Source organism: Rana temporaria, chromosome 10, assembly GCF_905171775.1.
Source record: "Rana temporaria chromosome 10, aRanTem1.1, whole genome shotgun sequence".
Taxonomy (NCBI): domain Eukaryota; kingdom Metazoa; phylum Chordata; class Amphibia; order Anura; family Ranidae; genus Rana; species Rana temporaria.
The window spans coordinates 55,560,205-55,587,911 of NC_053498.1; the positions used below are offsets into that span (position 1 = coordinate 55,560,205).

The 27,707-nt window shown below is 45.0% G+C and overlaps 1 protein-coding gene across 1 annotated transcript; it reads right to left on the reverse strand.

Annotated features, from left to right (window-relative positions):
* LOC120916582 (prolactin-like) lies at positions 1–27,707 on the reverse strand. Its single transcript, XM_040327636.1, has 5 exons — positions 27,611–27,707; positions 24,921–25,102; positions 13,596–13,703; positions 6,200–6,361; positions 1–635 (listed from the first exon to the last, which is right to left on the reverse strand). The coding sequence occupies exons 1-5, from the start codon at positions 27,639–27,641 to the stop codon at positions 450–452; spliced, it is 669 nt and encodes a 222-aa protein (XP_040183570.1). The 5' UTR covers positions 27,642–27,707; the 3' UTR covers positions 1–449.

The window sequence follows — 27,707 nt, forward strand, 5'->3', positions numbered from 1 at the left end:
TACATGTTTATAATATGTTTCTTTATTTTACATGGAATATTATCTTGTACATGGTGAGCATGTAACTACTGTGGAACTGGCTGGTTATACCAATGTATAAGCTTGTGTCTTCCCAACAATATGTTATGTTTGTAGTAACTCCAAGAGGAAATAAAATAACCCTTGCTGTGGTAATTCCCCCCCACCTCCACACTGTTCCTCATGTCTAGGGGTGCTGGAAAAAGGTGAAGTACTTACTTTATTCTGCCCTCCAGCAGGCTTCCACAGGGAGCTTCAGGGAGAGGATAGTGCTGGGGCCTGCTGGAATGGGGAATATGGTACATAATAGATCATCTTCCACTACCTCCTAGAAATAATACATTTCACATTTGCAGTGCAAGAAGGTCCCACTGCAAGGTTATTTTTGTGTTACATCCCGGGGTTCAGCTATAAGAGGCATAGTACTTTCCCTAGCAGCTGTTGGCATGTATCATGCGACATCTCAGGATTTTCAGATAGTTGTCAATCTTGTGAGAGTCTCTACGGAAACAGTGCAGCAAATGATAGATAGCAAACATCTGAGACTCTCTCTGTGGCACTGCAGCATCAATGGGGCCAAACCATGGTGGGTAAAAGTCATCCAGATCAGTCAGCATCTGCAATGGAAGAAATGGTTGTTCTTTAACCTTGTGGAACTCTAAATTGCTTTATACTTCAGCTTTCAGTTAATGACATTCCCTTTTCAAGATCATTACTCACATTCTCATTACAAAGGTTATTCTGACTCAAGATGCTACTACAAACAGGCATGTGGACAAGTCAGACTTCCACATGAAATGGTTTCAAAATGTTATTTTTACAAAATTACTAGAGATGGAGTATTTGATAGTTATGAAATCATGTCAGTGGTCTGGGAGGCTATGCATAATTTTTTTTTCACATGGTGATATCGAACAGAACCAGTCATTCCTTCATCCTAGCAAAAACTGGATAGGAAGTCTCCTATCATCTTGTTTCTCAAGAGGAGCTTGCTAGTACATACAAAATTAAAAAACATACTAATGAGTGAAAAAGTTGAAGAAACCTTTCCTCAACGATCAAAATTCTACCAACAACCTCCAACTTGTGAGTAAATTCCTAATTCGTACCAAATCACACCTGTTGGGGTCACAGTAACTTTTAAAGACACGCTCAAATGCAGAAATTCTGCCAGACCGCTTACAATAAATTGGATGGTCAATCAATTGGGGAAAAAAGCAATCCTGACTAACTCAAGGTTTTTAATTGGGTGGGTTATTCTCAAGAATACATTAGAATTTCCACAAGAGAAGTCTCAGGTCAAACAAGCCTTACCAACTCTGCAAGAAAACAAGACATACACAGTTCCCACCTCTCTGCTTACCAGTATTTTACTGTTTGAAGCTGTCTTTATATTACAGTGGTAAAGTGGGCTTACTAGAAGCTGAGACATTTCCAGATAGGCGTCTTAAAGTGATATTGAAGGCTTTTTTTTCTAATAACAAACATGTCATACTTACCTGCTCTCTACAGTGGTTTTGCACAGAGCAGCCCCGATCCTCCTCTTCTCGGGTTCCTCTCCTGGCCCCTTTCTCCTGCCCAGTGCCACGGAGAGACGAGGCTGTCGTACTGGATCTTGATGGGGCTCAGGTATTAGGAGGGGCTGGGGGACTTCTGCACAGGGGTTTTTTATCTTTATGCATAGAATGCATGAAGGTAAAAACCAAGAAGAGCAGGTCTCTGTGCACCTGCTTGAGTCGGTTGGTAATTACTGGGACCTGAACGTAGACTCGGCAGACCCGCCAGTGGTCTGGGACGCCTTTAAGGCGGTAATTCGGGGAGAAGCTATTACGGCTATTAAGAGAGTGAGAGTAGACCAAAATGCTGAAGTTCTGGGGTTGCAGGAAAAGGAGCGTGAATGTGCGTCTGTTCATGCCACTGACAAGACTGATGACACATATACTGCCCTACTGGAAGCTAGACGCAGACTTTCCCTACATTACAATGACCTTGCACATACTGAAGCTAAACACAGGGCAAATTTGTTATTCTCGGAAGGGGATAAAAATGGTAAACTGCTGGCCAGGTTGGTAGCTGACCACAACCATATTGAATATATCTCAGTAATAAAGGGGTCGGCGGGCGACATGGTCAGGGACCCGTCTGCAGTGTTGAATGAGTTTAAAACATATTTTTCTACCCTCTATGCTCCTATCCCGTCGTATGACCATGAGGAGCTGAGAGATTTACTAGGGGGCCTGACTCTCCCCAAACTTACTGTAGAGGCGGCAATTTTTGATTTTCCACCTAATAAAGCACCGGGTCTGGATGGATTCCCGGCGGACTTCTACAAGTTGTATGCGGAACAATTAGCTCCCAGGCTTGTGACTTTGTTTGCCTGCTGCTTAGAGCATAAGATACTTCCGGCGTCGATGCTCGAGGCATATATTATCCTATTACCTAAGCCGGGTAAAGACCTGCTGGAATGTTCGTCGTATAGACCTATTGCCCTTCTTAATATGGATCTCAAAATTCTGACAAAGATATTAGCAAAGAGACTTGCTCTGGTCATATCGTCACTAGTGGATGTGGATCAGACGGGCTTCATGCCGGGTAAGTCCACTGACACAAACCTGAGAAGACTTTTTACGCATTTACAGCTTCCCAATTTAGACGCGTCCTGTAGAATAATAGTTTCCATAGATATAGAAAAGGCCTTTGACTCGGTGGAATGGCATATCATGCACACAGTCCTCGAGACAATGGGCTTTGGTCAGGGGTTTAGGCAGTGGATAAAATTGCTATACAGTAAGCCTAGGACGGCTATTCGCATGGGAGGGTCAACTTCTGAGTTTTTCACGATAGGGAGAGGGATGAGGCAGGGATGCCCCCTATCACCCTTTTTATTTGCCCTTATGATGGAGCCCCTGGCTGTGGCATTGAGAGGGTCGGAGGAGGTGAAGGCCATCAGGGTGGGGAGTATAGATGAGGGCTTGGCATTATATGCTGATGACCTTCTTTTGTTTTTGAGGGATCCCGTGGAGTCATTGAACACTGCTTTGGATATTATGGACAGGTTCACTACATTTTCTGGCTTGAAAGTCAACTGGGGGAAGTCATCCATACTCCCGTTAGAGGAGGGGGCTAGGGCAAAAGCGAATCCCGACCTGCCTCTTCAATGGGTCAAACAAATAACGTATCTGGGGGTGAAGGTCACGGCGAGCGTGATGGACTACATGTCCTTCAACTTGCTGCCACTTTTGACGTTCTTTAAACAAAAAGCACTGGTCTGGCAAAAACTTCCATTATCATTGATTGGCAGAATTAACCTCTTGAAAATGAAAATTCTCCCGGTTATTCTATACTTTCTGAGGAACGCTCCAGTATGGATACCGAAGTCCTTCTTTCGGAAACTGGATAGTCTTACAAGCTCGTTTCTCTGGGCTCCAAAAATGCCTAGGGTGGGGTTGAAAGTCCTTCAAGAACCGTGGGGTCAGGGGGGACTGGCGCTTCCTGACTGGCGCAAGTACTACTTGGCTGGTCAGTTGGTGTTTGTTCACAGATGGCTGAGCTCACATGCGGGGGATTCAGCCACAGTGCTTGAGGCTGCCCACCTCAGATCATACGAGTCCCTGCGATTGGCCATTCATAGAGGTACGGGCAGGGACCTTCCCCTTACACATTCCATGAAAGCTACGATCAAAGCCTGGGAGGAGGTAGAGAGGCTGGCCTCTCCGAGTTATACAGGATTTTCCCCCTCAACACCGTTGTGGATGAACCCTAAACTCCATCATTTCTACAAACTAGATGGTGCACCCGGATGGGCGTCTAAGAGGGTTAAACTACTCAAGGATGTTACTCGGGATGGTGAACTGTTAACATTTGATCAATTGAAAGCCAAACACGACCTTCCGAACTCTCAGTTTTTTCGCTATCTAAGCCTGAGACATGCATTTCAGTCTCAGTTTGGATCGCAGAAAGTTGAATCTTTCCCCTCTAGGTTGGAAGACTTACTTATGACGGAGGAGCTGCCCAAGACCTTGTCAGTAACCTACAAAGAACTTTTTAAGGCTAGCCCCAAAGCGTTACTCAAGTGCAGAGAGAGATGGGGAGCAGAGGTTCCGGGTGTACAGGGAGAGGAATGGGATGAAATGTGGGACCGTCCATTCAAATATCTAGTGGCAGCGAGAGACAGGCTAATCCAGTTTAAATTTTTACATAGAGTATACTAAACTCCGGCCAGATTGGCATCGATTTATCCATCGGTACCTGCCGAATGCTGGAGGTGTACGTTTTCCCCTGCTGACGCGCAACATGTGTTCTGGACTTGCCCCCAGATCCAACAGTTCTGGACTGGGGTCACGGCCTGTATTGCAGAAGTGCTGGGGGTACCGGTCCCACAGGAGATTAGTGTTGGTTTACTGGGATTGGTGGAGGAGGTGGTGCCGTCTAGAGCTCACAGAACATTATTGAGTATCTTGTTGTTCTATGGAAAGAAGGCCATTTTGCTCAAATGGAAGAATCCAGGGGCCCCTGAGATTGCTTTTTGGAAGGGTTTGGTGAACGCTATGATGCCTTACTATAAGGCAACGTACCTATCCCGGGGATGTGTCAGGAAATTTGAAAAGGTGTGGAGGGCCTGGTATGAATCAGATCACACGGTTGGGTAAAGAGAAAGACGACTGATGTATGATTAACTAGGTATATAAGTGGGGTAGAGCTCCTGTTCCAGGTGTTTCGGGGATGCTGTTAGTGGCATGCCACAGAGGGGAGTATTGATGCTGAAGGTGTCCTGATTTAAGGTTGGGCGGGGATGGGAACTGAGTAGGGGGGGGGAGGAGGATTTGGGAAGGTTTGGTATTGAATATGCCATCTGCGATGGCACAGTTTTTGTGTTCCCGGTCATGTTGGCCGATAGTTAAGCTTGGCGGTGTGCCAAGGAATGTTGTTTTTTTTTGCAAAAACCTTTAATAAACAGAATTTTCAAAAAAAAAAAAGTAAAAACCAAGAGCCTTTAGAGCAGTGGTTCTCAACCTAGGGATCGGGACCCCCTTGGGGGTCAAATGATGATTTACCAGGGGTCACCAAATCCTGGGCTGTTCCTGAAGCCTGCACCGCTCTCCCACCCTTTTTGCGGTCTCCACTACAGTTCTCAGACCAGCAGCTGACAGTTGGCAGATCAGAACTCCCCCCAGCATTGCCACTCATCCCATCCCCCCCACCAAAAAGTAAAAGAAGGAATAAAAATAGAGAATACACGGAAGAGAGAGGAAAAGGGGTAGGAGGAAAGAAAAAGGGAGAGAAACAATTAGAGAAAGAACAAGAAAGACAGCTAGAGAGTGGGATGGGGGGGGGGACAAGAAATTAGGATAGAGAGATAGAGTGGCACATCCTAAAATGTACCATATCGGGTTTTAATACTGTACGAATGGAGGGGACTCAGGGAAGGCTAAATTTCTGTGGGTTAGGGGCGCAAATTGCTTGTCTTGTCTTGGGTGCTGACAACCCACGCTACGGAAATTATTTTACTGTTGGGGTCCCCACAACTTGGGAAATTTTATCAAGGGGTCACGGCACTAGAAAGGTTAAGAACCACTGCTTTAGAGCAACTTTAGGATACTGTAACAGTCAGTTTACTCTAGAAGATCAAATTTGCATTGGTGGTAGACAAACGTAATCTCCCTACAGATCAAAATTACTTTAGATACCAGTCTTTCAGGATTGGGTGCCCACTTTTGTCTCCAAGAATATAGTATTCTTTCACATCAAGAGATAATCTCTACATTCTGGAATTAAGAGCTGCTTTTTGGTACTATCCTTTGATGAGTAAAAGAACAAGGCCCTGTCATTGGAAGGAAAACAATATAGACTGTTCTGTTTTATAGTCAACGTATTTGTATGCTGCGGTGGAGATGCTCTAGGAAATGACAATAAAAGTAGGTTATGAAACAGTTTTCACATTATGTCTGTTGGGTGGAAAAAGGAATACGACAATTCAGGATAGTAGTTACAATTCTGCAACGCAATAGTTGAATTAGATAGAAGTGTGTCTTTTTTTTTTTTCAACCTATGTAAAGTATGGAACATTCATTATGGAAGTTTGTGAGATGTCTAGCTTCATAAAAGTGCATCACAATAATTTCTGCCTGCTATTTGTGTAGTGTAGTTTTTCCTATTACGGTATAGTTATACAGCTACTTACCCTTCCAGAGATTCTGTCTATTCCGCCTTGCAGCACTTGTGTATGTTCCTCAGCCTCTTTTAACTTCTTGATCATGTGATCTGGAGCCCCTGTAGTCAAGTGCTGTAGTGGTTGGTTCCATGATCGTAGTAACTGGTGTACAAGGCTTAGCAAGTCATTGTGCTATGGTAAAAATGCAAGAAATCTAGTAAACATATAAAAAGGTGTGTTTACAAATGCCTAGAAAATACTGTTACTTACAGTGCCTTGAAAAAGTATTTATACCACTTGAAATTTTCCACATTTTGTCATGTTACAACCAAAAACGTAAATGTATTTTTTGGGATTTTATGTGATAGACCAACACAAAGTGGCACATAATTGTGAAGCGGAAGGAAAATTATAAATGGTTTTCAAAATTGTTTACAAATAAATATGTGAAAAGTGTGGGTGCATTTGTATTCAGCCCCCTGGAGTCAATACTTTGTAGAACCATCTTTCACTGCAATTACAGCTGCAAGTCTTTTTAGGGAAGTCTCTACCAGCTTTGCAGACGTAGAGAGTGACATTTTTGCCCATTCTTCTTTACAGAATAGCTCAAGCTCTGTCAGATTGGATGGAAAGCATCTGTGAACAGCAATTTTCAGATTCTCAATTGGATTCTCAATTGGATTTAGGTTTGGACTTTGACTGGGCCATTCTAACACATGAATATGCTTTGATCTAAACCATTCCATTGTAGCTCTGGCTGTATGTTTAGGGTGGTTGTCCTGCTGGAAGGTGAGCCTCCACCCTAGTCTCAAGTCTTTTGTCTGTCCCTGCTGAAGTAAAGCGTCCCCATTTGGGGGGGGGGGGGGGTGTCTTCTTTACAAAGTGAAGCTTCACCACATAAGCTGGGGAAAATTAGTGCAATTGCTTTCAACTTACTTACGGTCAGTGTGAAAACAGGTCATCTCAGGTGTATCCAAGAGGTGCACATATATTCCCCTCCAACACAGCCAGACAAATGGACAGATGGGTCAGAGAGCCTCCCCCCTGGGCTGCGAGACCAACCCACCTTTTTCTTGCGGTTTTGATAAACGTAGCAACCAATCAGTTATATCCATCTACTCCCCATATCTGTGGTTGGTCTTCCGAGATAACCTGTTTTCACACTGATCATAAGTCAGTTGAAAGAACTCTAAGCATGTAATTGACTATTTTGTATCGGCTGTATATTATATTTTTTTCATCTTTCTCGTTTTTCTAACCACGCACTCCCCGCCCTCCGCACCCATCGCCTCTGTGTATTCTCTATCCTTCCTGCTCTGTGATAGGGGTGCTGCGGACGGTGACAATGCTTCGATCTTGTCTCTATTTAATTTCTGGATCTTATTACCTTGTACCCTCCCCTGCTCTTTTCTCCGCTTTCTACTCTTCTCTATTCCTTCCTTCACCCCCTTTCCTCTATATCTTCTCTTCCTGGTCCTGTGCCGGCTGTGTTTCTGCTCTAGTGGGCTGCTGACAAGTAACAATCCTATTCCATGTGCCCTTCCTCCCTCTCCCATTCCCCCTCACCTACATGTACTATGGCCTCTGTTTGCCCTATAACGTTAGCATCTTTCAACTGCAGGGGGTTTAATACGCCCGAGAAGCGGAGCCAGATTCTCTACCATTTCCACAAAAAACATTCTAATATTTTATTGTTGCAGGAAACTCACTTCCGTACTGATGCCGTACCGGCTATGCGTAACAAATATTACACACAATGGTTCCATAGTACTAACTCCAGGGCCAAATCAAAGGGTGTATCCATAGCGTTTCATAAATCCTTCAACCCAGAGGTCCTGGACACCCTTGTTGATGTTAATGGCCGTTTCCTTTTTCTCAAACTAAAACTAAACAATTTTCTTTTTACAGTGGCCAACATCTACGTACCTAATACTGGTCAGGCTCGGTTCCTCTCATCGGTTCTCACCAGACTGTCCTCGTTCGGGGGTCCCTGTTACATCATTGGTGGAGATCTTAATGTCGTCATGTCCCCGTCTGCTGACACATCCTCGGGTAAGTCTTCTATACCACACTCTACACTTACACGCATTAGAGCTCTCTTTCACTCCTCCCTTTTGGTGGATGTTTGGCGTATCCAGCACCCCACGGAAAGGGACTACAGCCATTACTCTGCGGCACATAACTCATACAGCAGACTAGACCATTTTCTGATCTCCCAATCTCTGTTAGATACTCCCATTCAGGCATCCATGGGTCAACTGCTCTGGTCCGACCATGCGCCCGTTTACTTGACCCTTGCACGCCCCCCATCACTACGCAGAGGGACAAGTTGGAGGCTGAATGATAATTTGCTGCGGGACACCGTGTGCGTGGCGGAGGTTTCTGCCGCCATACAACACTTTGTCTCTGATCATCTCTCTGACACCACTTCCCCTGTCATTCAATGGGAGGCTTTGAAGTGTGTAGTCAGAGGGGTTCTCATTCAACATGGCTCCCGCCTTAAGAAAATGAGATCGGGTGACATCTGTCGTCTTTTAGCCACTATAGCGGAGCTCGAGCCCCTCCACAAACGGGATTTGGATCCTGCGGTTTTTGTTCGACTTTCGAATGCCCGCAGGGACCTGCTTCAACTTCTTGATTCACACTCGCTCATAGCTCGGGATCGGGCACGCAATTTTCATTATTCGCTGGCCAACAAGTGTGGCAAACAGCTAGCTCGGGTCCTACACCCTAGATCTTCGCGATGCAACATCCCCTTTATTTCACGCCCTGATCACACCAAATCATTCCATACGACGGGTATATCCTCTGCCTTCTGGGAATATTACTCTCACCTTTATAATCTGTCGCCCACCGAAGCGGCCGCACGCTCCATTCCTTTGGGGGGCGACATGTGGGACTATATCGTCAAGACTGCGTTGCCCACCATTGCCGCCTCTGACGTAGTTGCACTGGATAAACCCTTAGGCTCGTTTGAATTTCTAGGTGCCATCAAGGACCTGAAAATAGGCAAGTGTCCCGGCCCAGATGGGTATACCCCCCGCTTTTATAAAACCTTTGCCCCGTTGTTGGCCCCTTTGATGGCTAAAACATTCAATGCCATGGATGATTCTTTCCCCCCACCTAAGACATTATTATCCGCTAATATCTCCATTTTGCCCAAGCCGGGCAAAGACCCCTCCCTTTGCAGTAGCTACCGGCCGATATCCCTTCTTAATGTTGACCTAAAATTGTTCGCTAAGGTTTTGGCCAACCGTCTGTCCCCTCTGCTCCCTGGCGTGATCCATAATGACCAGGTGGGGTTTGTGCCGGGCCGAGAAGCCAGGGACAACACCACCAAGACAATCCATTTAATCTCCCTTATCCAGCGCAAGGGCCTGAAGGCCTGCCTCCTCTCATTCGATGCTGAAAAAGCATTCGATCGGGTTAATTGGGGATTCCTCCGACTCTCGCTGGAACAGTTGGGGATAGGTTCGTCCTTTATCTCTAAGGTGATGTCCCTCTATTCGCATCCCTCGGCCTCGGTCTTGGTTAATGGCTCTACTTCAGAATCTTTCGACATCTCCAATGGCACCCGGCAGGGCTGCCCCTTATCCCCCCTCCTTTTTGTCATTGTAATAGAACACTTAGCCTGTGCCATTAGACAAAACTCTTCGATACATGGGATCCACACACCTTCCGCCCATCACAAGCTTTCTCTTTACGCGGACGATCTTCTGGTATACGTACAGGACCCCTTCTTTTCCCTACCGTCCCTCTTCGCGGAATTCCGCCGTTTTGGCTCATTCAGCAATTTTAAGCTCAACGTTTCCAAGACCGAGGCCCTCAACATTTCCCTTCCCCCTGCCACCATGACCATGTTAAAAAACAATTTCTCCTTTCAGTGGCAAGCAAGGGGGATTTCGTATCTTGGGGTCATCATCCCGTCTAATCTCGCCAACCTATTTTCCCTCAATTATGTACCCTTGCTCTCACGCGTCCGAAAGGACTTAGAGGAATGGGGAGGGTCCTCTCTGCCGTGGTTTGGCCGGATCAACACACTTAAAATGGACACTCTTCCCAAACTTCTATATCTTCTCCAAACTATTCCAATTGTAATCCCCAAATCCTTCTTCACTTCCCTACGCTCTCTTGCCATTAGATTCTTGTGGAGTCGTGGGTTGCCCAGGGTGAAGTACAACTTGCTCACCCGCTCGAAGTTGCAGGGTGGAGCCGGTCTCCCTGACTTTGAAACGTATTACAAGGCCACCCATGTAGCACGAGTACTGGAATGGTTCCCTCGTCCGTTTTTAAAGGCCTCTGTTGCCATAGAACAAGACCTGGCCCACGTTGATCTCCGGTCCCTATTGTGGGGATATAGGTCTGACTTGACACGCATGCCTCCTCCATCCCCACTTACACTAGCTTCCCTCAGGATTTGGTATAACAGGGGGTTGTGCGCCCTTTTATCCTCGGACCCCTCTCCACTGACCTCACTGTTTGATAATCCATCCTTCCCTCAGGGTATTGGGGTACCGTTGTTGGGTCCCTTTAGAAGGACCGCATGGCCTCAAGCACGCTCGTTTGTTCACCCGACACTGGGGGCGCCGGTGGTACCAGAGGGGACGCACGATTGGTTAACTGCTATACATCTCTCTACACTCACTAAGCACCTACACTCTTCTTCTCAAATACACCGTCCTAGTACCGAGTTTGAACATCTGTGTTCTCTCTCTGAGACCCCTAGACACCTTCTATCAGCCATATATAGTCTTCTCCAGTCACTCACACACTCCGAGCTCCCGTCTTACACTAGGATGTGGTCCGCAGACCTGGGTGAAGACATCCCACGTTCAGACTGGCAGACTTCGTTTCACTTTACCCATAAGTCCACGATCTCCTGCTACTCGCAAGAAAAGAACTACAAGATTCTCTCAAGATGGTACAGGGTCCCCTCCATGTTGCACAAAATATTTCCGTCCACCCCGGCATCCTGCTGGCGATGCTCTGCAGCTACGGGGTCATATCTACACGTCTGGTGGGAATGTGAGAGGATCCGCCCCTTCTGGACTCAGGTATTTGAGTGTTATAATAAGACTTATAATGAATCGTTGATTCCCTCCCCCAAAATTGCTCTCCTTTCCGTTCTGCCTGGCTCCATTGCATCGCATAAGCGGAGTCTCCTCCGCTTCTTTATGTCATCAGCGAGGCAGCTCATACCCTCCTACTGGAAGTCGACCACCACTCCCCCCTTGTCACATTGGGTCTCAATTATGAATGACACTATGAGAATGGAGGAGATGTTAGCTCTGGACAATGATACCTACGAGAAATATAAACAACTGTGGCTCACCTGGCTCCACTTCTCTTCGTCTGATACTCTGTTGAGCATGTTGTCTCCCGCAACATGATCGTAAGTGTAATGTTTTATTCCCCGGGACGGTTTGGGGCCCCGATGCGGGACCTTCCGCCGTAGATACACCCTCCCTCACCCTCCCTCTAGATTGTCCTGTCGGCAGCCCACGCATTCCCCTCTTCAAATCCCCTCTCACCTGTGTCTCATTCACCTCCTCCCTCTCTCCTCCTTCTCTCTCCTTCTCCTTTCTCATTTCAACTTTCTCTACACTCTTGTTCCTCTGTTCCTCCTTGTTTCCCTTTTTCTTCTTTTTTTTTTTCTTTCTTCCCCTCCCCCCCCTTTATTTTTTATTTTTCTCTTGTTGTATCAATACCGTAGTTTACAGTCGCAGCTCCGCTAAGAAGCAGAGACCTTAGTGGTCACGCATAATTTCCTTTATTATTGGTTCATTTTATATAAAGTTGTTGCCATGTCTATTGTTATGCTTATTGGTGAGAGTCTAGCTGTAGGCGATAGCCACTTGGCTGATTCTTCCCTCCAATCATTATTGTGACTGTATGCGGACTGTGCCTTCTAATGTTTATTGTCTTTTATCTGTTTGATATGTCGAAAATTTCCAATAAACATATTTTCAACTCTAACCACGCACTCCCCTGAGCCCTTGAAGAAGCCGCCCAGACGAAAAGCGTCAGTTGGAGTCATTCCTTCCTATTCTGATATGTGTATTTTTGCAATAATATGATATACGCTATAAATATATGTATGTATGGTATACACATAGTGAAGGACCTCTATCTTTAGGGGTGTCTTGGTTGGAGCATAATATGTGGAGACAATTCATGTTTTTAATGGCATAACATCCCCTACTTTGTCTATTTATATCCTATTTTGTAATAAAAATCTTTTTTATCTTTATATATGCATTGATATTTATTCTGAGAAGAGGTTTTTCAGCACCTATAAAGTCACACCTTTGTATATTTTGGTTTCTTGCAGTTACATTAATGATGTGGTGCTGACATTTCATCCAGGCTCATGTTTCTTTATCACTCCCGCTGTACAAACTGACATATGAAGCCAAAGGCTGTCCTTGTAAATTTCATAAAGTCTGGGATGTATGTGTAAATTCTCATTACACGATATCACCTACTAGAATAAGAGTAGCATTGTTTAATCGTTTTTTACTCTGATTGTTAAATTAATATTCTTATTTTACACCTGTAGAAATATTTATGTGACATGTTTGGTCCCTTAGGCTGCTTTCACATTGAGGCGTGCAGCCGCGGTGACGCTATAGCCGCGCTATTTGTAGCGCGGCTATACCGTCGTATTTACCGCGATATTCGATATTCGCTAGCGGTGAGGTTTTAACCCCCGCTAGTGGCCGAAAAAGGGTTAATACCGCGGTATACCTATACCGCGGTAAAGATGCGGCTAGCAGGACTTTTGGTGCGCTCCTGCTAGCGCACCGCTTCAATGTGAAAGCCTTCGGGCTTTCACATTGAACACTACAGGGCATGATTTTTCATGCGGTATAGCAGTGCTATTTTTAGCGCTGTACCGCATGAAAAACGCCCCAATGTGAAAGGGGCCTTAGTCTATGATCCATGTGTAATGAATAGACATTTTTACACTTTTTGTGTTGTGATACTTGAGAAATGTTAGATCAATCCCTTTTTTTGTGTTGACTATTATGTTGCACTTGCAAAATGTACATTATCTCTTCATGCACAATAAAGTTACCTTTTAATAAAAATAAAAAAAAGGCAAAAATCACTGCGCGTTCTCCCGACAGGGACGACTTCCCCCTCCAGGAGAACACAATAGCTCCCCAGAAGGGAAACCCCCATCAACACTGACTAAATCGATGAATTTCCCTTCCTGCAACCCGTGGTTGCAGGAAAGAAAATTGCATCATATATGGTCAGCGTTAGCCTTTAAAGTCTTTAGTTGATCCCCCATTGTTTTCTAGTATTGATTCTGATCTAAACAAGTGTTATTTTATAGGAAATAAAGTGAATATTGGATAAAGAAAGACTAAAAAATAATGTAGTCTAGTGGGTACAAATATTTTTGACTGCATCAACTTACTTGCAACTGTAATGTCTGTTCCTTGTCTTCTGGGGTATTAAGAGTGGAAGTGTGACAGTTGTTCAAAACATTTCCCAGTAACTGCCTTCCCTGAGAATATTGTTGGTCCTGTAATAGAGTAAAACAAATATTTCTTATCCCATTTATACATTGAAGAAACCCTAGTTTTAAAGTAAATTTGTAGTGGTTTGTACCGTATGTTCTGTGCCTTGGCAAAATGCCTAAAAATTGCTCAAAAATTGTATACAAGTCAGCAGGTGGATCAAGCCTGCCTTTTAGTTACACAAAGCCACAGTGTCAGGCAGTGGCGGCTGGTGCTCATAATTTTTGGGTGGGTGCAAACAAACGGAAAAAAAACATCAATTGCAGCCTCACTGTGCCCATAAATGTTTGCCACTGTGCCCATCAAATGCAGCCACTGTGACATCAAATGCAGCCACTGTGCCATCAAACACAGCCACTGTGCCCATCAATTGTCGTCACTGTGCCATCAATTGTCGCCACTGTGCCATTAATTGTCGCCACTGTGCCATTAATTGTCGCCACTGTCCCATTAATTGTCGCCACTGTGCCATCAATTGTCGCCACTGTGCCCGTAAAATGCTGCCAGTTTGCCCCCTTAAAATGCTGCCAGTTTGCCCCTTAAAATGCTGCCAGTTTTCCCCTTAAAATGCCACCAGATTGCCCCTTAAAATGCTGCCAGTTTGCCCCTTAAAATGCCGCTAGATTGCCCCCCCCCCCCCCCGCCTGGCACTTATCTTTCTTTCGGGTCAGCCATCCTCCCTCCACGATCTCTCGATGTCTTCTCCTGCCCTCGATGTCGCTTCAGCCTATCAGGTGACCGGTATCAGACCCGCTGGCTCTGATAGACACTTCCAAAACACACCCACCGCTGTTATTCAGATGACCTGCGCTCAACAGGGGGCCGGCCACCTGAATAGTGGGCGGCAGCGGCGATAATACATAGATTCATGAATCTATGTATTGTTGAGTGACGGTGCAGGAGAGAGGGGGCGGCGCTCCTGTGCCTACTGTGGACGCACCGCCACTGGTGTCAGGGAAGAAACTGGTAGATATGTCAATACCCGTTATGGCTGCGCTAATTGGCGCATTAGCAATAGGCGCGTAATGGCGAATGCACGCTAACATGCGTACGCGAACGTGCTAATGTTCGTACGCAAACGTGTCAATTACCAGTGTTTTGCTGGCCTATATAAGGACTCCAACTGCTCTCCTAAATCACTGGATTATCATCAGCTCTGTATCTTGTGTTCCTGTGCATCTTGCTCCTGTTTGATTACCTGTTACCAACCCGGCTTACCCTGACCTGCTCTGACTTCTTTCCTGGCTCTGAACCCGTCTTGTTTCATGGACCTGCTCCTTGCCTGTTCCAGATTGTCTTCCTACCCCGGCTTGATCAGAACTACACCTCCTTCCTCTACCTCTGACTGCACTCCTTTGTTTGACCCCTGGCCTGGCTTTTGACGACGTCTCTGCTTATCCACCTGCTAAGATCCACCAGTACCTCCAGGGAATCATTGGCTGAAACCACCTTCTCTGCTTCAGGGAGTCCGCTTCTGAAACCATCAGACAGCTTCATCGGTAGGCAACCCGTGTATCTCTGGGCACCCTCTGTCTCCAACTCCAGGGGTACTCTGCTCTCAGCCACAAGGGGATCCCTCTCGTTGCCTCAGCCTCCAGAATGGTATGTGACACACATGTTTAGATTGTGCACCAGTGGCGGCTGGCGGGTGCTTCTTTTGGGTGCTTTTTCCCGTGGGTGTTCTGGCACGCACTTACCCGCTCATGTGACGGGGTTGTGGTGTCCTCTCCTGGAGTGCATCAAGTGTCTGCGGCAGCTCCGGCGTCCACTCCTTCAGCTTCCTGTGTGTCTCCTCTTCCTCCAAAGTGCTAGGCATCCAATAGGATCACCTGACGCTTTGGCCAATCAGGAAACCAGTCTCACAGACCTGTCTCCTTATTAGTGGGGAGGAACTTTAGTGTGTTTATAGCGAAAATTCATTTGCTATGGTCGTACCACTGGGTGGGTTCGAAGCTCACCCTTTTTGAAGCCTATTATAGCCTCTGGCTCTAATCACGCACTTCAAGAAAACACACGCCACATTGGAATCCATGGTCCGGCGCCACTGATATGTAGATCAGGGGGCTGGACGCATTTATAGGGGAGGCGGTGCCCATGCGCCCTCTATGGACAAGCCGCCACTGTTGTGCACTATTACAATCTTCTAGCTGCCAGTGTTCAAACAACCAATGATTTCATCAGTTGATAAGGAGGACATCAGGCACATGCACAACATCCTTGTTTGCCCCTCCCCTGATTTGCATATGAATATGTATTTAGCCAGCAGTCTGCTGATTGCATATTTCGTGTAAATTTGCCTATTTGTTTAAAAGAGTGTGCAATTTGATCCAGTTATTTCCAGCTCCATTATGAAAACACGTACAGCCTAATGTGTGAGAAGAGAGAGATAGACCCTCCCCGTCTCATAGAACAGTAAATGGAGTAGCAATAGACAATTCATAAGTGAGTTAGTGTTGCTGGGATTGGGCATATCTGGTTAGCAGGCGGTCAATATTTTGGGAAGGCCCTCCATCCACTCACGGCGATCCACTTGCACTACCGTTGAAATCCATGCATCCGGCACCCTGCATGGAGTATAGGGGTCGGGTGCAGGTATTGGGGGGGGGGGGTGCCCCTGCGCCCCTAATGGATGGGCCACCACTGCTTATTAGGAAGCCCAGAATTAGATGTTATGTGTGGATGGGTCCTAAACAGTATCTAGCCCAAAATAAAAAACACCTAGTTCACAGAAATTCCTGTAAATGAACCCTTTGAAGAATTCTAGTAAAAGAAGAAAGCCAGGAAATAATGTGTGAAGGAGTTCTGTATTATTGTAATTTCTAGTTCTAGAAACTCCCACAAGCTGCAGATGGAAGTATAAATAGTAGAAAAGTCGATTATAATAATATTACATTACAATGCAAGTGTTGCAGCACATGTTGTATACATTATTTTGGTAAAAGTGGAGTTTTCCTTTACAGTATATCTAAATGTTTGCTGATATAAGTTGTAGGCCCATTTTGAAAAATGCCAGTTTATTAAATGCTGACCAATGTAAAGGGTATGCTAAGGTGTGTACTAAGTTTGTGTATCAGGTCCTGTACAGTAACAGCTATGCCTCGTTTCCACTGAGCGCATCGGTTTGGTACGGTACGCTATTTTGGGTGTTTCCATTATGAAAGTGTGCCATTAAACCGAACCGTACCGGACCATTCTGGGTCCTGCTTAAGATGTGGGGCCATAGAAAATGGAACGGTTCCATTAGGGCAGAGATACAATACATTCCACTGATTGGTGGACGCGCTAGGCATTTTTTCTAAACCCTGAATGGTCCCTGACAGTCCGATTTGCAGTGGAAACGCTCACGACAATCGCTCCAAATTTACTGACCCGAACCGTTCCGTTCAGTGGAAACAAGGCAATAGTAATGATACAGCTATAGTGTAGTTGAGAAACACTTGCTCTTTTATACCTTTTATATCTTTTATAATACAGGTGACAATTGATGAACAGAATCACTGGTCCGCTTATATTATGTTAAACCATCATAACAGAACCATGGAGGGTGCCATTACTGACTTCTCCATCTAAAAGAGCTTAGGCTTTTCTCAAGTTTTGCTCATCTGCAACCAATGGCGGATCCAGAGTCTAGTCTCGGGAGGGGCACTGCCAGAAAATAAGGTGTTGCTTACAGAACTAAATTAGGTGTCCGCTGCAATGTTGAGGTACCGCTAAAAAAACAATGATCGCCGCCATTACTAGTAAAAAATATTTAAATATAAATGCGATAAATCTATCCCATAGTTTGTAGACGATTGTCAGGGACTGCAGACATGGTACAAGAGATGGTCAGAGACTGCAGACATGGTACAAGAGATGGTCAGAGAATGCAGACATGGTACAAGAGATGGTCAGAGAATGCAGACATGGTACAAGAGATGGTCAGAGACTGCAGACATGGTACAAGAGATGGTCAGAGAATGCAGACATGGTACAAGAGATGGTCAGAGAATGCAGACATGGTACAAGAGATGGTCAGAGACTGCAGACATGGTACAAGAGATGGTCAGAGACTGCAGACGTGGTACAGGAGATGGTCAGAGACTGCAGACGTGGTACAAGGGATGATCAGAGACTGCAGACGTGGTACAAGAGATGGTCAGAGACTGCAGGCATGGTACAAGGGATGGTCAGAGACTGCAGACATGGTACAAGAGATGGTCAGAGACTGCAGGCATGGTACAAGAGATGGTCAGAGACTGCAGACATGGTACAGGAGATGGACAGAGACTGCAGACGTGGTACAAGGGATGGTCAAAGACTGCAGACGTGGTACAGGAGATGGTCAGAGACTGCAGGCATGGTACAAGGGATGGTCAGAGACTGAACACATGGTACAAGAGATCAATGCAGCCTCATCAGTGCCCACCATTGCAGCCTCACTGTGCATATGAACGCAGCCCCACCTTTGTGTATAAATTCAGTCCCACTTTTGTATATCAATGCAGCCCCACTTGTGTCTATGACAGTGCCGGCCCAAGACATTGTGCTGCCTGGGACCAAGAATGAAATGCCGCCCCCCCCCCCCCCCCCAGAAAAAAAATCACGCCAACCAAAAGGCCCCCACATTCATTATTTTATATCATGATAACTAAAGGGGACCCGTCATGGCTCTATACATGTATAAAGGAGTATAAAGAGGACCTGTCATGGCTCTATACATGTATAGGAATATAAAGAGGGCCTGTCATGGCTCTATACATGCATATAGGCGTATAAAAGGACCTGCCATGGCTCTATACATGTATCCAGGAGTATAAAGGGACCTGTGAATTGCCAGCGGCCACAATGTCTTTTGCGCAAACTAATCAATGTACGCTAATTGTGTTTTTTTTTTGTACCAAAAATATGTAGAAGAATACATATTGGCCTAAACTGAAGAAAATAGTTTATTTTTCAAAATTTTCGGGATATTTATTATAGCAAAAAGTTAAAAAATATATATATTTATAGCACAAAAAATAAAAACCGCAGAGGTGATCAAATATCACCAAAAGAAAGCTCTATTTGTGGGAAAAAAAGGACATCAATTTTATTTGGGTAGCGGAGCTGGCGGAACGGGCTGGCGGGCATCATTATGCTGCCCCCCTAAAAGTGCTGCCTGGTACCCATCATAGGGCCGGCCCTGGTCTATGAATGCAGCCCCACTTGTGTCTATGAATGCAGTCCCACTTGTGTCTATGAATGCAGTCCCACTTTTGTAATTGAATGCAGTCCCACTTTTGTAATTGAATGCAGTCCCACTTTTGTCTATGAATGCAGCCCCACTTTTGTCTATTAATGCAGCCACACTGTGCATGGCACTCACCATGGCATTGCCTCGATCACACACAGCAGGTATCTCCTCTCCTGACGTGTGTCATGGAACAAACAGGAGCTGTAGGTCTGTGTTCGGCTCTAGCAAAGTCCCCCCCTAGACGGGCTTGTGTGATAGACGAAACACTGATTCAATCAGTGTTCCATCTCCATCTACTATCACACGAGCAGGTCTAGCACAGGCAGCACAGCCGAACACAGATCCAGCTCTCACACACAGCCAGAGATGCCCGGTGTCATACACGCAGGAGAGAGGGGAGTGCTGCAGTCAGCTACAGCTCAAAGCAGCCTCAGGACAGGCAGCTTACCAGCCCTGGTGATGAGAGAGGGAGAGAGAGTGAGAGACTCGGCAGCGGGAGCTGCAGGCACCGCAAAGCAGTTTAAAAGCCAATGTGACATGATTGCCTCGGGGGGGAGCAATTGCCCTGTTGCCCCCCCCTGGATCCGCCGTTGTCTGCAACCCTGTTTCAGTTCAGTAACTCAAAAAGTGTTGAAACCTGAGAATTAAAGGGACACTAAAATAATAACAAATATGTTATACTTACCTCCACTGTGCAGCTCGTTTTGCACAGAGTGGCCTTGAAGCCTGTCTTTTGGGGTCCCTCGACAGCTGTCTCGGCTCCTCCTCACAAAAGCTTTCCACGTTTATGCAAGCTCCCTTGCATGGTGGAAAGCTTTTTCGAGCGCGCGTGATACATCGGCGGCCATAGCGTCATCTGCTGTGATTGACAGCAGCGCCAGCCAATGGCTGCGCTGCTATCAATCCACCCAGCCTAGCCAATCAACGGCCAGGCTGGGAACCGAACAAGATGACAAGCACGCGCCCGGGACTTTCAAACGGTGAGGTAAGTAAAACAGGGGCTCGGGGGGCGGTGCTGTCAGATGTTTTTTTACCTTAATGCATAGGATGCATTACGGTAAAAAAACTTTTACCTTTACAACCCCTTTAATATAACAGCCAGGTAGCTATCCTGTTTAGAAGTAAGCCCCATATGCCACCCCTGATATTTATTGAATGTTTACAAAGTAAAGGCAAAACCTCTTATCTTAGTTTTGGAGGAGGTCCTTGCTGAGTATATTTAATCTCTCTTTTTTGTTCTGCTGACCATTGCTAGTGGACAAAGAGTAATAGGAAAGTAACATTTTTGGAGTGGTCACCAGGAAAAGGGAGTAAATTCCAATGGGGACACAGTTTAAGTTGACATTTGTTTAGGATGAGGATTTTCCTTACTTTAGTAGATTTCCTGTTGCATCTCCAGGACAGGAAGTGAAGGTGACGCTCCCCAACGGGACTCAGACAGCAAAAAATAGTCCAATGGGGGTTTTAGCTCTTCCTGCTAGGAGCTCTCACAAGCATAGGCTGTTGGGGTTTAAAACTGATCTGCCGTTGCCGGTTCACACTACAGCGACTTGGGATTCGACTTGCCAGACCTCAAGATGCCCCAAGTCACTGGACATAAGACATTTCATTGAAGTGAATGAGAGCTGTCTTAATTTACACTACTAAAGTTGCTCCGACTTCAGAAAAGGTTCTTACTACTTCAAGGTGACTTCTAGGCAACTTGTACCCATAGATTTCAGTGGAAGTTGCCTCCAAGTCGGATCTCCATCTTAACTGAAGCAACTTTACAGGAAAAGAAAATATGTATATCAACTGTTAAGACTGCCCTCTTCTCTCAACACAGCTCAGCACTTAGGGGGTTAAAGTAAAGGTAATAGAACAAATAAGTGTGTAATGGGTAACCACCTCAAAATCACATGTAAAGGAAAGCAGCCACTTAAATTAGAATAGCATATAAAACCACGGCTCTAACAGAAAGTGACGGTTTGCGTCTCACAGAGGCATCCCCGGAAGTGTTTGGCGTCCACAGCTGGCGGTACCGGTAACTACTACTCTGTTGAGCATCCTTGCACCCGCATTTCTGCTGTTTTTTATCGATATTATGTATGTATATATTGAGAAGGGGACACTTGTGTGGGAAGAAATAAAAGTTTTAAACTATTTAAACAGTATTACGCTATGTGGTTTATTCTATCATTACTTACATGAGCCAAAGTGGATCCCATTCCTATACAGCGTGAGGAGATTCAAATAAGGAGTGAAGTCTATGGGCTATTTCTTTGAAGGCTTATTTTACTTATCTTTGTGGTAAGTGCATACCCAAGAGGGGTTCCCTGTTTGCACGTGGTGGTACACTGGTGGTTGGTGGATTGTGAAGAGGATTCATTTCACCGCTGTCATCTACAGATTATACTACTCAGAGCACCTCTCTTCTTTATATCTATTATCTACCTTTATGATGTTCATCGCATAAAGAAGTTTGTTCATCGCAATGTGAACAAAGAGCGCTGCTACAATTTGTATTGGACTTTTGGTTCTATATTGATTGTTTGATTTTATAGGAAAAGAAAATAGTTTACCCAGGCAAACCGCTCCCTCCCACAGCTGATTATTCTGTGATTGGCCACATCCAAAGTCGCCTGTCCTGGAGGCAACTTCAAGTCGCGTTGTAAGTTGCTCAAAGTCAAGTTGAAGTTGTGCTGAAGTCGCCTCCAAATCGCCTTGCAAAGTCGCTCTGTAGGTCGGGTTGCCCCTGTGTGAACCAGCACTAACAGATGCAGCAGTTGCAAGTGCTGTATAAACTATATGTAGCCTCAGCTACATACAGTATACAGCACTGCTTTCTGGGAGCAAGATGGGAACTTTTTGTCCTGCTCCCGTAACAAAATCAAGTTTGACAGAGTGCTGCTTAACCATTCACAGGACGTTTTGTATTCTAATAAAGAAAACAAAGCTTTCTATTATTGGCTGAGGCTGTGACGTCACAAACGTAGAATACAAAGCTCCCTGTGAATGGCTGAGCAGTGCTCAGTCTGAATATTTTTTGTTCCGGGAGCGGGGCGGGAAGTTTCTATCCCACTGCTGGAACACTGCACTGTATACTGTATGTGTAGCTGGGGCTACATACAGTTTATATAGCGCTCACAGCTGCTGCATGTTAATGAAGTGAATAATTTGTTGGACCAGCTGAGTTTTGCCGAGGACCAATATCAGAAGGGGATGCTGACACAAACAGCTAGGAGCCTGTAAAGATTTATTAACCCTCAGCTGATGGGAGAAACTATAAGGCTGCTGGTTTGGAAGATGTGTCCCTCTAAGGCCTCGTACACACGATAGGTTAACCAGAGGATAACGGTCTGAATGACCGTTGTCTTAGGATGAAGCTGACTGATGGTCCGTCACGCCTACACACCATAGGTTAAATAACCGATCATGTCAGAACGCGGTGACATAAAACACAACGACGTGCTGAAAAAACCGAAGTTCGATGCTTCCAAGCATGCGTCGACTTGATTCTGAGCATGCATGGATTTTTAACCGATGGTTGTGCGTACTAACGATTGGTTTTGACCTATCGGTTACCAATCCATAGGTTCAATTTTAAAGCAAGTTGTCTTTTTTTTAACCTAAGGTTATATAACCTATGGGGCCTAAACACGATCGGTTTGGACTGATGAAAACGGTCCATCAGACCGTTGTCCTCTGGTTAACCTATCGTGTGTACGAGGCTTTAATCTTAGTTTGAGATTATTTTCCTGGCTATATGTCTTTCTTGTGTAAGAAATTATGTTCTTCAAATCGCTAATCAAAATGTTATATTTAAAATTGACAATGATGTTAGGAACCCCAGCTCAGCAGCAGTGCCTTATTAAGTTAAGTATGTGGCATGTGATGACAGTAAAGTCATGGTGTGTCAAGGTAATTGTGCTGCTATATTAGTCAGCCAAGACTTGATGGCTCCAAGCAGGGGATACCAAAGCATATTTAATATTCCTCCATATTAATTATTTTAAAGCAGACCTTTCATTAACTTTACAAGTCTGGTTGAACACATTTCTGATGTGTCACAATATACAGGAAACAGTATAATGCTTTCTAAAAGACTGTATGTTTTATCAAAAACAACAGTCATTTAGCTTCTGTTAACTGACACTACCTAAGCTGAGAAGCATTTTTTGATTCTCCTCTCCAACCATTGATCATTCTGCAACACTGAGGGACAGTAGTGTAGCATGAAGGGGAGTCCCGGGCACAACATTTAATTCCCAGTAGGAGAGAGTGGAAATTTTAGTTTAACTGCTGTTTAGTTGCTGTCACTGAGAAAGCAGGGAGAACAGGTCCAAGCATGCAGAGGAGGGCGAAGCGGTGGGCAGATCCCGAGTGTGTGCAGGCAGTGAGCGCCACTCTGTGCAAGGGGGGTCAGGCCGAGGGTGCCAGCGGAGGGGGACGTCAGGGTGGAGGAGGCCAAAGCCACTAGAAACCCTTCTGGAAATATTCTCCTGTCTGGGCGGGACAAAGTCAACTCTCCTGTCCCTGGTGCTGCAGGACTGGTGAGTTGTGGGGGGATTGTGTGTGTGATGGGGAAGGGGGTATATGGGGGGGGAGTGTGTGATCAGAGTGGAAGGATCTGCTGCTGTATCTGGAGGTGTGATCAGATTGGGAGGGATGGGGGGATCTGAAGGTGCGATCACAGTGGAGGATACTGGTGGGGATCTGGTGATGTGATCAGAGTGGAGGGATCTGGTGGGGGTGGGGTATCTGGAGGTGTGATCACAGTGGAGGGATGGGGGGGATCTGGAGGTACGAACACAGTGGAGGGATGAGGGGGGATCTGGGGGTGTGATCAGAGTGGAGGGATCTTGTGGGGGATCTGAGTGGAGGAAATCTTGGGGTGTGATTAGAGTAGAGGAATCGCGGAAGAGGGAATCTTGGGGTGTGATCAGAGTGGAGGAACCTGGGGGAGTATCCGGGGGTGTGATCAGGGTGGAGGGATAGGGGGGATTTGGAGGTACGATTACAGTGGAAGGATGAGGGGGAATCTGGGGGTGTGATTAGAGTGGAGGGGTCTGGGGGGTGTGATCAGAGTGGAGGGAATCTGTGGATGTGATCAGAGTGGAAGAAATCTTGGGGTGTGATCAGAGTGGAGAAATGGGGGGGGGGACCTTGGGGTATGATCAGAGTGGAGAAATTTGGAGAGTATCTGGTGGTGTGTGATCAAAGTTGGGGGTTGGGGGTATCTCAGGGTGTGGTCAGGGTGGGGGTATCTCAGGGTGGGGATATCTAGGGGGAATGATCAGGGTGGGGATATCTAGGGGTATGATCAGGGTGGGGGTATCTAGAAGGTGTGATAAGAGTAGGGGGGTATCTGGGGGTGTGATCAGGGGTATCTAAAAGTCCACGGGTTGGGGGGCGCAAATTACTTGCCTTGCCTGGGCGCTTACAACCCACGATACACCACTGCTGAGGGCCTAATCACAATTCTATGGGCATTGCAACATACCTCAATGGTCAAATTATTGGACATGTGCCATCTTTTTTGATGCACCACAGCCTGATAACGCATGGTATGTGCAATACAATCAATGGCACTGCAATATTCATGGAGCTATTGACCAATGTAGTTTACCACAACACATGTGTGAAGGGGCCCTTAAACTGTAGCAAGTCACAAATTGAAAGGCTACAGCAAGTGCTGATCTGTGTCAGACATTTGTGGACGTCCCAAGTACTAAGAGGTATACAGTATAGGACACAGCTCTGAGTCAGAATCTCAGTCCATGAAGTAGGTACTGACCCTAGTTAATGCCTAAATAAAGATGTTGCCATCCTTCTGATGAGAAAAGTAGATGAAGGTATTATCAAAGGGAGTTCTTGCATATGTTACACTTAAAGATTACTAAGCATGCATTTACTATGTAAACTATAGCTAATACTTGTGCCATGTTAATACAATATTAGTATTCTTGAGGTTTAAAGAACCATAGTATATAAACATTTACAACTTTTACATCTTCTAAATACTTACAAAGTCTTCAAAGATTTCAGTGGAGAGTAAATGGATATAATGTGAGATTTTGATTGCCCTGTCAAAAAGATCACTGAGTAGGACTTGGCATTGGAGGCTTCCCGGGGTGCAGATTGGGTTGGTCAAGACCAGCTTTCTCACCAAAACCAAATTAGAGACTAGAAGTGCAAAGAACAACTTTCCTATAGCAAACACAAACCAAAACTATCATTATTAATATATTCATAGTACTGAACCACAGTCATTTTCAATCTATAATCTGTACTTTGATGTAAGCTTTTTGTGTTTGTTTCACTGTATTATACAGTAAATATTAGTGTGAGGGTTGTATAGGGAAGGCTCCTCTCAAGCAGGAACCCATTAGCAGATGCAACTGCTGTGGCCCCTGTTCCCTCCCTATTGGATTAGAGAAAGACAAAGCTTCTTGGTTGAAAACTCACCATGGATAATTCCCAAATACCTTTTTGAAAGTAGAAAACTACTTTAAAATACAGAACCATCAACCATTTTCTATGGAAGGATCTATATCATTAAATATTTTATCAAATTATAATATAAAATAATGTGGTAATTTGGGGGGAAATATTTTCCATTACACAGATGCCTTGCTGACCTGTATTGCCATGGCAGAATAATGCCAACTGCTACTTGTAAGTCTCCTTTATGATATATGACAACACAGAACAAGAAGCTGCAAAGTGAAGGTAAATAATGTATGATATTTACTAGTATTTCTGTACAAGTATTGTTATTGTTACACAATCAGAAAGAGCAGTCCGTACAAAGGTAATATTTTGGTTACAGAATGAAATCGGGTAGGCCTGGATACTCTCTACCTCTCATAACATTTGGGAATTCCATGGGGGAGGGCCAGGGCTACCATAAGGCAGCTTAAGCAGCCAGCCGCCTTAGGGTGTAAGGGGCGGCGGTAAAATCTGGATCCCCAGCCATGTGCTGGGGATTCAAATTTTTACAGTGCTGCAGACATGTTTTTTTACACTCTCCCAGGAGTGTGTGTACTTTAGTAAAGCTGACTGTCCACTTTCATTTGGAAGTGATGCAAGCAGCTGTGAAGCCACCTATTACTTCCTCCACCGCTGTGATGTGCCGCCTTTTTCACCCGCGTGACCCCCCTGCCATGTTCATCAGGCTCCGCTGTCCCACCTGTGGGTACGGTTTTGTCATGGCAGGTGTTGCTGGGAAGGGCAGCATGAGATTAGCAGATCTCTGTCTGCTCAGCCATCCTCCTGTACACAGACTGGGAAGTGACGTGTATGACGTCACTTTCTGGACCGGAGCTGTCATTCTCCGGGATCAGTACTGGGGAAAGTAGCTGATGGAGTACGGTCTGTGTTCTATCAGATGCAGTGCATTAGAGAGGGGACATCCAGGGTTAAATAGACCCTGGGTGACTCCATAAAGGGAACCTATATGCTATCACATAGGGAGCTATTGGTTCCCCCATGTGATAGCAATACAAGTTATGTACAAATAAATAATCAACCAAAAATGTTTTAAGTATATAAGGAGACATACATAATTTTTTTTTATTTAAATTTTTTTTAGCCCCCCCCCTCCTCCCTGCGCACCCACACCGACAAAAAAAATCTGTGCTTTGGGGCACCTACATACAGTATGAAAATAACGATTGTCCTACATGTTGTATATCAGCATGCACACCAGAGAGAGAAGAATAAGTTTAGCACTAACGCTAAACTCTAGGGGTTTTTAAAACGTTGCACGAACATGCAAATTTTAGGGTTTGACTTGGATATCGATTTACTCAGTACCACCTCATCTTGCACCTTTGCCTAAGTAGACAAAAATCTTTGCACTGGCCCTGGGGAGATCCCGTTATCGTTCCTGGCTGTTTTCTGGTTTCTTTCAGTGTAAATTCGTATTCCCAAGACAGTTGGGTGATCCCAGATGTCACCATTTCTTCTGATGCCTTCTTCATGACATATCAGTAACTATTCTAATGTAACAATCTAACACACATATTTGGATTCCCACATAGCTATTGCAGCAAAGAAGAGCAATCTCACCAACAAAATCCTTGAGAAACATCTGGATAGTTTAAAGTAAAACTACAACTAAAATAAAACAAATCATGATACAGTGGTAGGGGCTAGGACCCCTGTCAGGTTGCTTTCTTCATCAAACACAAGCATGAGGAGAAGTTTCAACTTTGACAGTTCCGGATTTTCCCTCAATTTCTGTATTGACCATAGTCATAAGGCAAACAAGGAAAATCTTCCCATTGGGGACACCAACTGCAATCAATACCTGACAGGTGTTCTAACCCTTTCCTACTCTTTCCTACTCTAAAAATATTTAGATATACTTTAGCTTATTCTATTTAAGTAAAATCATTTATTCTAAGATATTTTTATTATGTCTCACATGTACATCACTGAAGACAACCTTTTATTACCTAAAACTGATGTGTGAACATATTTAACATTGTAATTTCTGGTTACAAGATTTGAGTGGCACATGGCATTGCCAGTGTCATTTGTATCTGTAGACCTCTGTTCTATGAAACCCAATAAAAAACCTACATTTCATTGTGAAACTGATGTACTGTAAGTAGGGATCTGGGTTTTAAAAGAAAACAATGCTATCTTGTTTTTTTAAGACAAAAAAAAAACTTGCAATTAGACAGGAATAACTCTAAAACATGCTCATACCTGTAAATGAAGTTTTTCTTGAGGTAATCATGGTTGTGTTGACTTTCTATCTAATTTGGAATTATCAGCCTATTATCAGCATTTTGACAGATGTAGT

What these genes read in the sequence shown, in the direction of transcription:
- LOC120916582 (XM_040327636.1), bottom strand. Translation starts at nt 27,641, where the DNA reads ATGATTACCTCAAGAAAAACTTCATTTACAG. An exon ending in AAGAAAAACTTCATTTACAG is followed by an intron (nt 25,103 to 27,610) that starts GTATGAGCATGT and finishes TGTTTGCTATAG; the next exon opens with GAAAGTTGTTCTTTGCACTT. An exon ending in TAGACAGAATCTCTGGAAGG is followed by an intron (nt 636 to 6,199) that starts GTAAGTAGCTGT and finishes CTTCCATTGCAG; the next exon opens with ATGCTGACTGATCTGGATGA.